This window comes from Theropithecus gelada, chromosome 1, assembly GCF_003255815.1.
Source record: "Theropithecus gelada isolate Dixy chromosome 1, Tgel_1.0, whole genome shotgun sequence".
Lineage (NCBI taxonomy): Eukaryota > Metazoa > Chordata > Mammalia > Primates > Cercopithecidae > Theropithecus > Theropithecus gelada.
In genome coordinates, this window is record NC_037668.1 from 35,013,085 (window position 1) to 35,028,877 (window position 15,793).

A 15,793-nucleotide genomic window follows, 5' to 3' on the forward strand; every position below is an offset into this window, starting at 1 on the left:
CCCGCCACCTCGCCCGGCTAGTTTTTTGTATTTTTTAGTAGAGACGGGGTTTCACCGTGTTAGCCAGGATGGTCTCGATCTCCTGACCTCGTGATCCACCCGTCTCGGCCTCCCAAAGTGCTGGGATTACAGGCTTGAGCCACCGCGCCCGGCCGCGAAGGATGTTCTTATGGTTCACTGCATGACCTCAACCAAATCCTCTGTATTTCTGGAAAGGGGTCGGTGCCCCACGATTTGAGAGGGATGACGTGCTGGCCACCAGGTACCCGGCTGAGAGGAGGACCCAGTGTGGGCAGAACAAAGTGAGTTCCTGGGACAGGTGCCCGTAGGATGCCTGGACTGGGGCAGCACGAACCCCACGCCCAGTCAAGGAAGGAGGGGCCCAGGTTTTCAGGGTTGACACCATCTCGGGGTTCAAGTTCACCAGTCCCGACATCCCGCTCCCCTGCTAAGTATCAGGATGGACATGAAGCTGTTCTTCGGAGCTCCAGAATGTTGTGGAGAACGACATTTTCAAACACCAAGATCCTAGAAGGCGAGTACTAGAAGGAACCTAGCTGCAGCCTATGCCACTCAGCTTCACAAGGAAGAAAGCGACGTCCCAGAGTGTTTGCTTGTTCACCTCTTGACCCCCCTAGACCAGAAGTTCCTCAAGAGTAGGGAACGTGCCCTCTTTGTCCACCTCTTTCCTTCCTTCCCCCACCGCTGAGGGTCTGGTGCATTGTGTCCCAGGCAGCAGCGGGGGCTCCAGTCAAACAAGGTCACAGAATTGGAAAAGAGCAACTGAGCCCTCTTTCGCATTTTTCACTGAAAGTCAACTCCTCCTGCAGGTGTAAAAGACTGTTTTTTCACAACTGCCCCAAGAAGACCAAGTGAACAAGAGCGTCTTGGTGGAGGCCTCACTTGCGCCCCCTGCCATGTTTTCTCTCCCCTCTCTTTCCTCTGCCTCCTCCTACAGTCTCAGGCTAAGCTGTGCTGTCCCCTGGCCTCAAGACCCCCAGCAGCGTTGTTTGGCTTCCTGGTAGCTAGACACCCGCGTGGATGTTTGTCGCAGGAGGTCTGACTCCCAAGTGACCAGCAGGGCTGTGTCTTATTCACAGCTTCCCTGGTGGAGCACGGAGGGGCTCCGCACACAGGAGGCGCCTGGTCACTGGTTCTCGAGATAGAGAGTGGTCATTACGTGTGCCTCATGTGCAGCGCATGCGCAGACTCGCACGCTCTGTAAAGCACATGCGCAGCCTCGCATGCTCCTCTGGGTAGGGCTGACTGCGCGGGGCCAGCACACTCCGCAGTCCTTCCCACGCAGGACCATCATTCTTCCCAGGCCAGTCATTCAGCTACTGAGTGCTGACTCTATTCCAGGCCCTGCGCTAAGTGGGAATGCAACAGTGAACAGACACAGGTCCCCACCTGTGTCTACTTTCATTCTGGGGTGCAGAGGCCATAGGAAAGTGTGTCAGGAGTGATGGTGCTTTGGAACAAAAAGTAAGCAGAGGCAGTCTAATTTATACAGAGTTCTCATGGGAGGTCTCTTTCCTTTTCTGTAGAGACCTGAAGAAAAACACAGGCAGCCTTGCCGTTAGAGGGAACAGCAACCAGACAGAGGGAATGGCAACAGGCGGAGGGAACAGCAACAGGCGGAGGGAACCACAACAGGCATTGGACCACGACCAGGCAGAGGGAACTGCAACAGGAGGAGGGAACTGCAACCAGGCAGTGGGAACCGCAACAGGCAGAAAGAACAGCCACAGGCGAAGTGAACTGTGACCAGGCAGAGGGAACTACAACAGGGCAGAGGGAACTACAACAGGGCAGAGGGAACTACAACAGGGCAGAAGGAACTACAACCAGGCAGAGGGAACCACGACCAGGCAGAGGGAACAGCAACAGATGGAGGGAACCGCAACCAGGCAGAGGAAACTGCAACCGGCAGAAGGAATAGCCATAGGCAGAGGGAACAGCGACCAGGCAGAGGGAACGACAACATGGCAGAGGGAACTGCAATAGGCAGAAGGAACAGCAACAGGCAGAGGCAACCGCGACCAGGCAGAGAGAACCGCAACAGGTGGAGGGAAGCGCAACCAGGTGGAGGGAACAGTAACCAGGTGGAGGGAACAGTGACCTGGTGAAGGGAACAGCGACCGGGCGGAGGGAACAGCGACCGATCAGAGGGCTCTCAGCACAGCCAGTACATCTCCCCAGACCCTCCTAGACTCTCATAGCTGGCAGGGTCAGTGGCTCTTTCACCCAGGCTGGAGTGCAGTGGCGCAATCTCGGCTCACTGCAAACTCCGCCTCCCAGGTTCACGCCATTCTCCTGCCTCAGCCTCCCAAATAGCTGGGACTACATGTGCCCGCCACCATGCCCGGCTAATTTTTTGTATTATTTAGTAGAGATGGGGTTTCACTGTGTTAGCCAGGATGGTCTTGATCTCCTGACCTCATGATCCACCCGCCTTGGCCTCCCAAAGTGCTGGGATTACAGGCATAAGCCACTACGCCTAGCCAGTGGCTCTTTACTATAGACTGAAGATAGCATAGAACAGAAAACCACTACGTCCTGGCCACTATTTTCTGCCATGACAGCGCTCCCTACCAAGGCCGATCAACAGTCATGCTCACCCTGTCGGCTTTCATTTCCTCCCTTGACCCAGCCATGCACCCTGTGACTTGGGGCTGGCAGAGCAGGCAAAACAGACCTGGTCTCCAGCCTGGGCAGCAGAGGCAGAGTCATTCCAGTTAAGGGGCTCAGTGATGACCTCACAACCCCATGCTGCAAACCAGGTGCCAGGACAGTGCCCAGTAGGCTGCAACCAGAGGGTGCCTGGACTTGGACGGGACAGCAGAACAAGCTCTGATGGCCCAAACTTTACAGGTTCTGTGGTGTTTTAAAGACTTGGATTTGGGGGATTACAGTAGGGGGCTGGGAGGACAGCTCCAAGATACGGGGAGAGGAGGGACCCAGAGTCGCAGACAGAGACATAAAGCCGGCCCGCTCCTGCCCTGAGTCCTTCCGCCTCCTTCCTGTGGGTGGATTTTATTTTTCTTTTCCAGTTCCAACACTTAGGTATTTTTAATTTTTTCTTTTTAAGTAATAAGCTCAAAGTTTGTCACTTGTACTCAGAGAACATCTTTAGCTATCTCTCCCTGATTTTGATAGGAAGTAATCAGTTTTCATTATCTTCTACATAATCGTAAGTCCAGATGTTACTTTTTCTTTGGCCGGCGGTTATTTGCAGAAGTGTTCAATTTCCAGGGGCTATGTTCTCATTAAGGAGGCTTAGGCTTAATGGGTCTCACTTTAGGGAACTTATAATTAAAATGCTCTTTGTGGTCAAGTGCATGATCCTATTTTGTAAACGCTCCCCCGGATATGAGAAAAAAGCTTGAGTTCTCCACAGAGCAGAACATTCTCTATGTCTGTAATAATAAAACTAATAAAGTAAATGTAATAAACGTTATGAAAGTAACTGATCTTTCTTAAATGCCTCCCATGTGCTGTCTTCCCTGTGTTATGTCGTTTATTTATAATCCCTGCGTTATCTCACTGGTGGGGAGGAGAGAGAGGCCCAGAGAGTTTGGGTTAGGTGAGGGCTGCCGCAGGCCGCAGCCTCAGGGCACCGTTCATATCACCTTCAGAAGTCAGGAGTAGGACGGCTTGTGGGGAATCCAGAGGAAGGGCAGGTCCAAGGTGAAGCTGCCACAGGCTGCCGAAGCTTGGGAGTAACGACTGAGCTGGATATTAGAAAATCCGTCAGTTGCCACTTGGAGGCGGGAGCTGAGGCCGAGGGGTCAGGTGAGCTTGTGGGAGAAAAGGTGGGAAGAAGGCGAGGGCAGACCTTAGGGCATACCCACACACTCGGGGCAGGTGAAAGAGGAGGAGGCAGAGCCTCTAGAGAGCCCCAGGGTCCTCAACCTGGTGCGGGCAGAACCACTCAGGGCGCAATTAACATTCAGATGCCCGGGCCCATTCCCCAGCCACCCTGGTGCCCACCAGTGTGGGAGGACGAAGGACCTGGCAAGCATAATGGCCTGAAACCCTGTGAGGGGATCTCAGGGTGGCCAGGTCAGTGGTGTCCAATGCTCTGGAGAGGTCCAGACATGGTGGAAGGACATGGTTGCTGGATTCATGGAGACAAACCCATGCTCTAGCTGTGTGTTTCTGAGGCCCCTGAATCATCAGAGCCACCCACAGCACTTGTTGCTAAAAATACAGGTTTCTGGGCCCCAGCCCAGCCCTGTTGCAGCAAAACCTCCAGGAGAAGGGCCGGGGAATCTGTTTTTGCTGTTGTTGTTTGAGACAGGGTCTTGCTCTGTTGCCCAGGCTGGATGGAGTGCAGTGGCATGATCTTGGCTCACTGTAACCTCTACCTCCCAGGTTCAACCGATTCTCCTGCCTCAGCCTCCCAAGTAGCTGGGATTACAGGCGCCTGCCACTACACCTGGCTAATTTTTGTATTTTTAGTAGAGACAAGATTTCATCATGATGGCCAGGCTGGTCTTGAACTCCTGACCTCAAGTTATCCACCTGCCTTGGCCTCCCAAAGTGCTGCAATTACAGGTGTGAGCCACTGCGTCCAGCCAGAATCTGCATTTTTAACGAGCTCTAAGATGGTTTCGGGGGCTCAGATGAGTTTAGGAAGCTCTATTGTGGCCCCACTTCCCTGCCACACGCTCCATCCTGTGCTTCCCAGTACCATGGGAGCCGAGCAAGCCCTCCCGATGAGGATGCCCACCTTGACTTCTGTCTCAGAGCAGAGTTAGTTTTTACTCAGAACCGATGTGATCAATAAACGCTGAGGTTCTTTTCTAAGCCAAAGAACAACCCGTGCCCTCCCTCCATTCCCCTCATGCTCTAAAGACCCTGATACAGGAACTGGAGAAGCAACCAGAACCACCAGGATCATCCCCCGGACAAGGGCCCTGTGAGGGCCACATCTAGGCTGAAATGAGAGAGACAGGCTGATGTACCCCAAATGTGCGGTGTTGGGGGGTGCCAGCTGGGCCAGTTCCCCAACAAAGCTGGTCCAGGCCAGGGCTGGAGTTGCCGCTGTCCGCAGGGTTCAATCTGCCCCTCAAGGTATCTCAACTCCCTCCGTCCCCGGCTGTTAGGGTCTCTTGTGGTATAATTCAGGGAGGATCACAATAACTAACTGTAATATAATTCAGGGAGGATCACAGTAACTAACTGTGGTATAATTCAGGGAGGATCACAATAACTAACTGTAGGAATGAGGTTCTTCTTCCAGCTTCTCAAAATAGCCCAAAATGGGTACTAGGCTGCTCACTTAAGGGTACCCAGGAAGATGACAAGACGGATTTCAGAACTGGGAAACTTGCTTGCTGAGCAGAAGGGAAACACACTCGTGGAGCCGTGAGCCCAGGGGTGCCCCTTTGTCCCAGCCGTTTCTCCTTCCCAGGGTAGAATGTTCACTGCGGCAGTGCTGTCCCAGCCTGTCCCAGAGAATCCCCTGGGGAGCTTGGGAAACTACAGCTCCTGGACACCCCTCGCCCCCACCCCCGGGGTCTGGGTCACCTGTTGGGTGGGGTCTGGGTGTCTGTGGTTTTTTTTTTTTTTTTTTTTTTGAGACTGAGTCTGGCTCTGTCGCCCAGGCTGGAGTGCAGTGGCCGGATCTCAGCTCACTGCAAGCTCCGCCTCCCGGGTTTACGCCATTCTCCTGCCTCAGCCTCCGGAGTAGCTGGGACCACAGGCGCCCGCCACCTCGCCCGGCTAGTTTTTTGTATTTTTTAGTAGAGACGGGGTTTCACCGTGTTAGCCAGGATGGTCTCGATCTCCTGACCTTGTGATCCGCCCGTCTCAGCCTCCCAAAGTGCTGGGATTACAGGCTTGAGCCACCGCGCCCGGCTGTCTGTGGTTTTAAGAGTTCCCCAAGTGACCTTAATAGGCAGTAGAGATGAGGCCACAGGCTCAACCTCTCAGGGGAGGGGCCAACAGCATCACCTCAAGCACAGGAGACATACAAACCGGATCTGACAGAGAAGCGAAAAGAGGGCAGGATAGGGAGGAAGGGCTGGCTCTAAGCAAAAGGAGGCTGCATCTCCCTCGGTAGAGCTGGTGGCCCGGGAAGGAGCCTGAGACAGAAGGGAAGGCTCCAAAGCTGACTACAGGATGGGTGGTTGGCAGGGGCCAGGGGAGATGGTTAATTAAAAAATTGAAAGAATGAATAAGCCCTACTATTTGATAGCACAACAGGTGACCATAGTCAATAATAACTTAACTGTACATTTCAAAATAACTAAAAGAGTATAAGTGGATTGTTTGTAACACAAAAGATAAATGCTTGAAGAAATGGATACCCCATTCTCCATGATGTGCCCCTCCCCTCCCCTCCCCTCCCCTCCCCTTCCCTTTCCTTTCTTTCACAGAGTCTCGCTTTGTCACCCAGGCTGGCTGGATTAGAGTGGCATGATCTTACCTCACTGTAACCGCCGCCTCCTGGGCACAAGTGATTCTCCTGCCTCTGCCTCCCAAGTAGCTGGGATTACAGGCACGCGCCACCACACCCAGCTAATTTTTGTATTTTTAGTACAGACAGGGTTTTACCATGTTGGCCAGGCTGGTCTCGAACTCCTGACCTCAAGTGATCTGCCCACCCTGGCCTCCCAAAGTGCTGGGATTACAGGTGTGAGCCACCGTGCCTGGTCAGCGTACTAGTTTCATATTGTGTGCCTGTATCAAACCATCTCATGTACCCCATAAATATATATACCTACTATGTACCCACAAAAAAATTTTTTAAAGCTGTCCATGGATGGAATTCAAACTTTTAATTACACAAGAGGTGAGCCCACCTGCCAAAACTGCCTAGGAAGGGTGGCCTAGAGCGCAGATTGAGAGAGACATGGCACGGCCTGGTGGGGACTCCAGACCAGCAGCCTCAGCATCGCAAGGAGCAAGGGGGCAGTGCAAGTTCTTGGGCCCCTTCCAACCTACCAAACACTTGGGGTGACCCCAGTGAGCCAGAGGTGGAAAAGGATGTTACTTCACTTAGAAAAAACACCCAGAGGCCGGGCGCGGTGGCTCAAGCCTGTAATCCCAGCACTTTGGGAGGCCAAGACGGGTGGATCACGAGGTCAGGAGATCGAGACCATCCTGGTTAACACGGTGAAACCCCATCTCTACTAAAAAAAATACAAAAAAACTAGCCGGGCGAGGTGGTGGGCGCCTGTAGTCCCAGCTACTAGGGAGGCTGAGGCAGGAGAATGGCGTAAACCCGGGAGGCGGAGCTTGCAGTGAGCTGAGATCCGGCCACTGCACTCCAGCCTGGGCGATAGAGCCAGACTCCGTCTCAAAAAAAAAAAAAAAAAAAAAGAAAAAAAAGAAAAAACACCCAGAAACTGCAAACCACATGATTTGCTATCCAGATAAACGGGTTCATAATAAAAAGTCCCTGGAAGATCAAGGATAGGCCAAGGGCTGAAGGCTGGAATGGGCAGGGAAGATCAGGACAGCAGACAGGTAGAGGTTGTGGCCAGAAAGTGGAGGGAAAATCTACAGTCCCTGGATTTCCCAGCAGAAACCTCAGAAGCCAGAAGACATGGAACAAAGCCTCCCAAGGCCTGTAAGGAATGCTTCCCCTAGAACACCCTGCTCAGCCAGAAGTCGTTTCAGACATGCAAAGCGCGGGAAGATGACCCACTAGGCCCCATGACAGAGACTATCCCTTCCGTCACTAGTCACTCCAATGTCTAACAGACGCATCCGACCAGCGGCACTCACCCACCCACAGATGTGGCCCCATGAGGACACTGTGGCCAAAGGGGAGGGTGCAGTTTCCAACACGCCCTCCACCCCTTTGGGGCTGGATGCTGATAAAGAGACAGGCAACATGTGGCTCACCAAGAGGGTACCCCAGGGCTGGCGGAGCCACAGGGCAGCAGAAGCCTGGGTCCCCAGCACCACGGGGCTGCCAATTGGCCCTGGATCGCTCACAGCTGCATTGTTAGGTTAAAAAAAAGAAAAAGTCCTCTCTCTTGTTGAAGCCAAGTTGTTTGGGTGGCAGCTGAGCCTTTATTCGGCAGCTGAGCCTTTATTCCAGTTAATATATTGCCTTTCTTGGGAAGTCACTGGAGGACATGTTCCACCAAAACCAGCAAAGAGGAAAATTGAAGATCCAAGAATCCTGGCATCCAACCCAGGCGAGTGGCAAAGGCCGTCCCAGGAGAACCGTTTAGAGCAGGCAAGGAATGAGCAACGTGGCGGAGGAAGACTGAAGGCGGAGCCCTCCAGGGAACATGGCAGGGAACAGTTCCGTGGCAGGCAGACTGTACCGAAAGCAGCTTACGGAGCTGCTGGAGGGCCCAAAGCAACCGTTGGCTATTGTAGTAACACAGTTTTAAGGAAAGTAATCACAGTACCTCACCTGATGAGCAGGGATGGGGCTCACGCATCTGAGACTTACGCATCAAGAGACAGCAACAGAACCTCATGCTTAGGAAACAGAATCCTGAACCAGAAACAGCAGCTACCCCTGCAGGACCAACGGGAGGAAGAGAGACCCACAAGCCCTCTGGATCGTTTCCATATAATACTTAAGTTTAAAATAATTAATTTAAAAATAAAAAATAAAGTACCGAGAAAAAGGCCAAGGTCTCCACAAGTTGAGAAGTGAAGAATGCATGCTCAAGACTCCTCCACGGTCTGCCTGGAACGGGGCTACTGGCTGACCCCCAAGAACTTCCTTCTCCCAAGGTCTGAACCCCCACAGATATCTGCTGGGTCACCCCTTCAGTCTGTACAACCAAATGTGGGGGTAGGGGAGGGGAGAACAGGGAGGAAACTGGTCTTTTCTGGGCTGACCCCGAGCACTCTACGGAGGAGGGTGGGGGACCATGGAGTAACTCACTCAGGACTCAGGGAAGACAGAAACCAAAGCCAGGCTTGCCCTCTTCACATGCCCTTCAGCCCAGAACTGCACACACACCACCAACCCTCCTCCTCCTGCATGCGACGATGACTGTGCTCCACACCCTCCACGAGCCCTTCAACCCAGAATGGCAGAGACCCCACCAACCCTCCTCCCACACGGGATGATGACCCTCCACACCCTCGGGCTCACTCCCCAGATCTTTTCTATTCCCCTAACTAAAGACATGAGGTTCTGTCCGTGCAACCAGGAAAGCAGCAATGAGCTAGTGTCTGGTGGGAGCACTTCATTCTACCTGTGATTCCAGCCAGAACAGCTCCTCCCTTTCCAAGCCACCCTTCACGAGTTTATCACCACCCAGACCTGTGTGTAAAGTCCTCAAGACCAAGGCTAGCCAGCGTGTAGAAATCACAGAAAACGGGACTCTGGCACAGCTGTTCAAAGACACATGCACAGTCTAAAATTACAGAATAAAGGCCAAATTGGCATCCATTTCAACATTTTCTTCTGCAACTGGCATCTAGTGAGTTACAGTTTAGTGAAGATTTTGATTCAAATGATTTTAGATACCATTCTTGCCAACAGTACTCTATAGGAAAATCAATAAAATCACAGTTTGTGTTTTCAACATGGTGTTTATTTTATTCATTCGCTCCTGGTGAGTTACCAGGCCCTATGAGAGAAGGTTAAGCTTGGTAAAATTATTAGACAGATTTTTACAAATTGTGGGGACAAAATCCCTACTAAAATAGGCATTAAGTATTGTAAAGCCATTGTAAACACTTTTTTTTTTTTTTTTTTTGAAATGGAGTCTCGCTCTGTCGCCCAGGCTGGAGTGCAGTGGCACAAACTCGGCTCACTGCAACCTCCACCTCCTGGGTTCATGCCATTCTCCTGCCTCAGCCTTCCGAGCAGCTGGGACTACAGGCACCCGCCACCACGCCCGGCTAATTTTTTGTATTTTTAGTAGAGACGGAGTTTCACTGTGTTAGCCAGGATGGTCTGGATCTCCTGACCTTATGATGTGCCCACCTTGGCCTCCCAATGTGCTGGGATTACAGGCTTGAGCCACCGCACCCGGCTTGTAAACACTTCTTAACATACATCTTAACATGTGCCTGTATCAGTGAAGCAGCTTAGATACCGTGAATGAACATGACATGCTGCACATTTCCAAGGGGCTTTTCCAGTGATTTCTCCCACTCCTGGCATCTCACGGAGGCCTTTCAGAACATAAAGAAAGACTGGGCTTAAAGGTATGGACTTTTCACCAAGTAGACAGTGACGACGGAAATGCCCCATTTAGTGAAGAACGTCTAACGTGTCGACAAAATAAACAAAACTGGTGGCACAGAGTTTCACAAATTCCAGGCAGAATGGAGCTGTGTGAGTCTCAAACACAATACTCGGAAGTGGCAGAAGTCTGGACTTGGGACGGCCAGGCTCAGAAGAGGGAGCTGCTGCCCACCCTGGAATTCGAGGGAGGACAGAGACATGGGGGCAATAAGGAGGGGAAACAGGAAATGCCTCTGAGGCGACAGCTGTTCTCGGGGCAGCGAGATACTCAGATTGTCACAATGCTCATAGGCCTGGAAGTGCTGTTATTCAGCGGCGCTTCCCTTGGTAAGACCACGGTTAATCAGATTTAAGAGCAGTGCAGCCACCGCTGAGTGGAAAGAGGAAAACAATCATGAAATAGGAAAAAGAAACACAAAAGGGGATGAGTTTAAAAAAGAAACAAACTTTGGAAACATATCTGACATCAGGGCTGGACGTGGTGGCTCACGCCTGTGATCCCAGCACTCTGGGAGGCCGAGGTGGGTGGATCACTTGAGGTCAGTAGTTTGAGACCAGCCTGGCCAACATAGTAAAACCCCATCTCTGCTTAAAATGCAAAAATTAGCCGAGTGGGGTGGCATGTGCCTGTAATCCCAGCTACTCGGGAAGTTGAGGCGGGAGAATCTCTTGAACCCGGGAGGCGCAGGATAAAGTGAGACAAGATCAGATCATGTCACTGAACTCTAGCCTGGGCAACAGAGCGAGACTGCATCTCATAGGCCCAGAACCCACTGCCCCAAACCTGAAAGCGATTGGTGCCTCTCATTCATGGAATAAGTATCTGCAAGGTACGCCTTTCACTCTCTGTGGGTGCTGGAGCCAACACAAAGAATACGATCCAGTCCCTGCTCCTGAGGTGTCCCTGGTAGAAATATCAATGTAAGCCAGCACAGAGTGGTGCCATTTGAGCTGGGTTTTGAAGGATAAATAGGAGTCTTCTGAACGGAGAAGAAAGGGGAACTTGGTGTTCCAGGCAATTAGAAATGACAGCATTGGCTGGGCGCAGTGGCTCATGCCTGTAATCCCACCATTTTGGGAGGCTGTGGTGGGTGGATCACAAAGTCAGGAGATCAAGACCATCCTGGCTAACAGGGTGAAACCCTGTCTCTAGCAAAAATACAAAAAATTAGCCAGGCATGGTGGCGGCCACCTGTAGTCCCAGCTACACGGGAGGCTGAGGCAGGAGAATGGCGTGAACCCAGGAGGTGGAGCTTGCAGTGAGCCAAGATTGTGCCACTGCCCTCCAGCCTGGGCGACAGAGCAAGACTCCGTCTCCAAAAAAAAAAAAAAAAAAAAAAAAGAAATGACAGCATTGTGCAAAAGTGCCTGTTATGCCTCGGGACAGATGAATAGCTCAGTACAACCAGAACAGCTGTGCCCAACCTTCATTAACCACACAGCACCTTCACAACTTCTGCTCTTACTGATACTATTTCACTATGATCTTATCTCCTCGATGCTTTTCTTCAACCGACTTGTTTTTAAAAGTTTACTTTGGTCTTCTTCAAAATTACAGTAGCCATGAAATTATGGGTTTGATATGCTATCTACATTTTCTTTAAATCATGAAAAATAATTACACATTATTAAAGTAAAAAGTGTCCATCTGTGAACCTAGAGCTAAATCCTCTTGCGTTCCAGCTATGTTTCCCAAACTCTGGGAAGCTGAGCGAGGAACTTTAAGGCCTGTGTTGCTTGAGAAGAGATCTGCACTTACTGGGAAAAAATAAATGCAAACATTAGAGGAAATACATTATTAACGAGTCACTGCCAGTGAGTCACAATGTTAGTCTCTGAGGACATCAGTGCCCTGGCAAGACCCTGACCTGACCCTCAGCAGGCATTAAACATCTCACAACTAGAAGATCCCGAGGCTGCATGTGACCCTCCCCAAGGACGTAGTCATCTGTTTAACTTTTATCACCAATTTGAAAAACAGGCGCCAGTGTCTTTCTTCCTTTCTTTCTTTCTTTTTTTTTTTTTTTTGAGACAGTGTCTCACTCTGTCGCTCAGGCTGGAGTGCAGTGGTGTGATCTTGGCTCACTGCAACTTCCGCCTCCCAGGTTCAGGTGATTCTCCTGCCTCAGTCTCCTAAGTAGCTGGGAGTATGGGCCCACGCCACCACGCCTGGCTAATTTTTGTATTTCTAGTAGAGATGGGGTTTTGCCATGTTGGCCAGGCTGGCCTCGAACTCCTGATCTCAGGTGATCCACCCACCTTGGTCTCCCAAAGTGCTGGGATTACAGGCGTGAGCTACTGCGCCCTACCCACCAGTGTATTTCTGTGATTTATCGTTCAACCTTTTTTTTTGAGATAGGGTCTCGTTCTGTTGCCCAGGCTGAAGTATAGTGGCACGATCACGGCTCACTGCAACTTCGACCTGCTGGGCTCAGGCGATCCTCCCACCTCAGCCTCCCAGTAGCTGGGATCATAGGCACAGGCCACCACTCCTGGCTTATTATTTATTTTTTTGTAGAGACGGGGGTCTCCCTATGTTGCCCAGGCTGGTCTTGAACTCCTAAGCTCAGGCAATCCTCCTGCCTCCATCTCCCAAAGTGCCGGGATTACAGCCATGTGCCACTGCGCCTGGCCTATTGTGCAACTTCTTGAAAATCTAAATTTATACTTCACCAAACACAAGAGCCTCAACTGTATCAGACAGCAGCATGGCTCCCAGAGGAGCAACAACGAGCCAAGGGACAGGAATGGAGTGACCAGGGCACTTCCTTCTTACCTCCGTGCACAAAGCCGTGCAGGGTGCAGTCTGAAGGCCCCACCAGGTGGATCAAGCTGGACTGGCTGTAGCTGACAGTGTTCGGCTCTGGAATTGCAAAGGAAGAGATTAGTTATGGGGTAGACTGATTCCCACAGCTGAATGGTCTGACAATGCCGAAACCACCCTGAGGTCTGCACAGTCAGCGAAGGCGTCCAAAGGCAGTTCAGCTATGATTTCTCTTAAGGAAACCCATGGTCTCCAAACAGGCTGCAGTTGGTGAAGGAGAGGTTTTCAAGGATTCATGACCCATTCTGTTAGTGGGCCATGACGAGACTCTCTGGGGCCATCAGTGCCCTGCAAGGCCCTGCCCAGGGGTAGCCACGAAACACCTCAAAGCTGTGAGTCCCAGGGCTCTGTGTGACCCTCTACCGGGCTCTAACCATCTGACTTGCATTTCCTACCAGAAGTGCCACAGTGTTTCTGTAATTTACTCCACCGGCCTGAGAACATACAGCTGCCCAGGATACAAGCTCTTCCCTCCGGCCAGCTCCCAACCCCATTCACTACTCTATCACCTCACTCTTGCAAGAGCCCCAAATACTTTGGAGGAGCTTCAGTCACCCAACACTGCCCTGCTCCTGAAATATCTTTAAGAAGCTGCACTTAAGAAAAAAAGCAGATGAAATATAACGTCCAGTCTCTAGAAGGTAGACCTTTCTTTTTTCTTGAGACAAAGCCTCGCTCTATCGACTAGGTTGAAGTGCAGTGGCACAATCTCAGCTCACTGAAGCCTCCGCCTCCTGGGTCCAAACAATTCTCGTGCCTCAGTCTCCCGAGTAGCTGGGGTTACAGGCACCCGCCACCACGCCCGGCTAGTTTTTGTATTTTCAGTAGAGACAGGGTTTCACCATGTTGGCCAGGGTGGTCTCGAACTCCTGACCTCAAGTGATCCGCCCGCCTCAGCCTCCCAAAGTGTTAGGATTACAGGCGTGAGCCACTGCGCCCAGCCCAATATATAATTTTTTTAAAAGCCAGTTATCCTTATTATTCTGTCTAACAAAAGAAAATGGAATTATCGTGAGCTCTTCAGATTCATAGCTGTCAGCTGTCCAGCTTTGACCGTGGAGGGACTATGTGGCCATATGGCTGTCCATTTTTAGGGTTGATGACAAAATTAGCCCTGCCTCGGACAAGTTCGAATGCCTGCCTCATCCCTGGCCCTTGGGCTGAAAACAGTGTTCACTTCCAAGCCTGGCGCAGCCCTTCCAGTGCAGGTGGGGTCTTGGCAGGTCACCCAGCCCCTGGCTTCTGGGTTGGGATCCACCCTTCTGGGGTCAGGAAGTGCTCTGGCCAAGCCCCAGGAAGATCCGCCCTGAGCCATCCACAAGGGTGCAAGGGCTGGTGAACATGGCCAGGCCAGGGGCTCGGCCCTGGGTCTGAAGCTCCTTCCACTCGATGTCTCTGGCCCTCTGGCCAGGCCCATAGTCCTGCTCCCGTAAGCAGTAGTTTGGGGGCTGAGGGCATGGGGGAAGCATGAGAGGATGGGGGAGGAAGGGAGGTTCTGGAGTTGGACTGCCTGGGTTTCAATCCCAGTTCTGCTGCCTTCGTGGGAACTTAACCTCCCTGCGCCTCAGTTTCCTCAGCTGGAACCAGAGATGGTGAAAGTGAAACGATCAGGTTGTGAAGATGACATAAACACCTAACACACACGAAGCCCTGTAAACGGCTTGTCACACAGGACGGGATCCGAAAAGGAGAGTTTTGTGTTTACAGCTATGTAAACCTCGCCCACTGCTGTGCTGGGCGCCTGGTTCCGGCTCCTCACATCATTTTGAAACTGCAGGTTCACAGATGAGGCACTGTCAGTCAAGATCATAGTCACTGCTGCAGCAGATAAACCCTAAAACCCTAGTGGGCACACAGTGAGGCTGATTTCTTGCTTAGGTAAAGTCCAAATCAGGCTTTCCTAGTGGGGTAGATTTCATCCAAAGGGTGAAGATGTGGGGATTCAGGCCCCTCTGGTCTGGTAGCTCCATTACCCTTAATGGGTAGCTTTGAAGGTTACCTTGGAAGGGGACAGAGTTGGGGGAGGCTCACACACCTGAGGTTTCAATGGGTCAGGCCTGGAAGCAGCATTTCACTCTGCTCACACTCTAGACATGAGTGGTATTGTCACACCCGCTGCAGAGGAGGCAGGGCAACGTGGCCCTGCTGTGTGTGGACACAGGCTTGGTCATCTCTGTTTGGTTCTACCCCTCCAGTCACCAGATCCCTGTTGTATTCTTTGCACATGTAGAGCACCTCACCCTCAAGGACAACCACCTGAAACCCGATCCAGCCTCTGAGCTCACCTCAGAGCACAGCAGCTGGTCACATGTATGCAGTCTTCTCCATCGTGTTTAGATGCAATTTTTCATGTTCCTCCAGCCAATGAACTAAGAAAATGAGTTACCTGCACCTGCACCCTTTATACAGCAGCAGAAGAGCACACTCATTCAGCAAAGAAAAGAACACAGGAGCTACCCAGGAGCCCCTGGCCCAAGCAGAGATGACTCCTGTTAGGGTCTGAGCTATGGCCATGGAGAAGGGTCCTTGGTTAGACCCTGATTCCACTCTTGGGGAGGAACTACATGGTCCTTGGTTCAGCCTCCTGGAAGGTTCTTCCCTGTTCGTTATCCACCATGGCCTCATTGAAGCGGGCACTGGGAAATAGGGCCCACGGCCTACCTCCTGCTCATCTAGGTTTGGGGAGGTTACTTTAAAGTTTGAACAGTCAAAAGCTTTTTTTCAGTCCAGGCAAATTCAGTTTCCTCATAAACTTAGTAGGCATCTGATCTGTCTGTCTCCAGTCA

The 15,793-nt window shown here is 51.6% G+C and overlaps 1 protein-coding gene across 6 annotated transcripts in view; it reads right to left on the minus strand.

Annotated features, from left to right (window-relative positions):
- The window catches only part of ACOT7 (acyl-CoA thioesterase 7), a 133,594-nt gene that overhangs the window by 40,831 nt on the left and 76,970 nt on the right, over window positions 1–15,793 (minus strand). For all 6 annotated transcript variants that reach the window (XM_025404978.1, XM_025404987.1, XM_025404972.1 and 3 more), the window contains one exon: window positions 12,960–13,046. In XM_025404978.1, coding sequence (XP_025260763.1) covers window positions 12,960–13,046 — 87 coding nt within the window. The remainder of the gene's footprint in view (window positions 1–12,959; window positions 13,047–15,793) is intronic.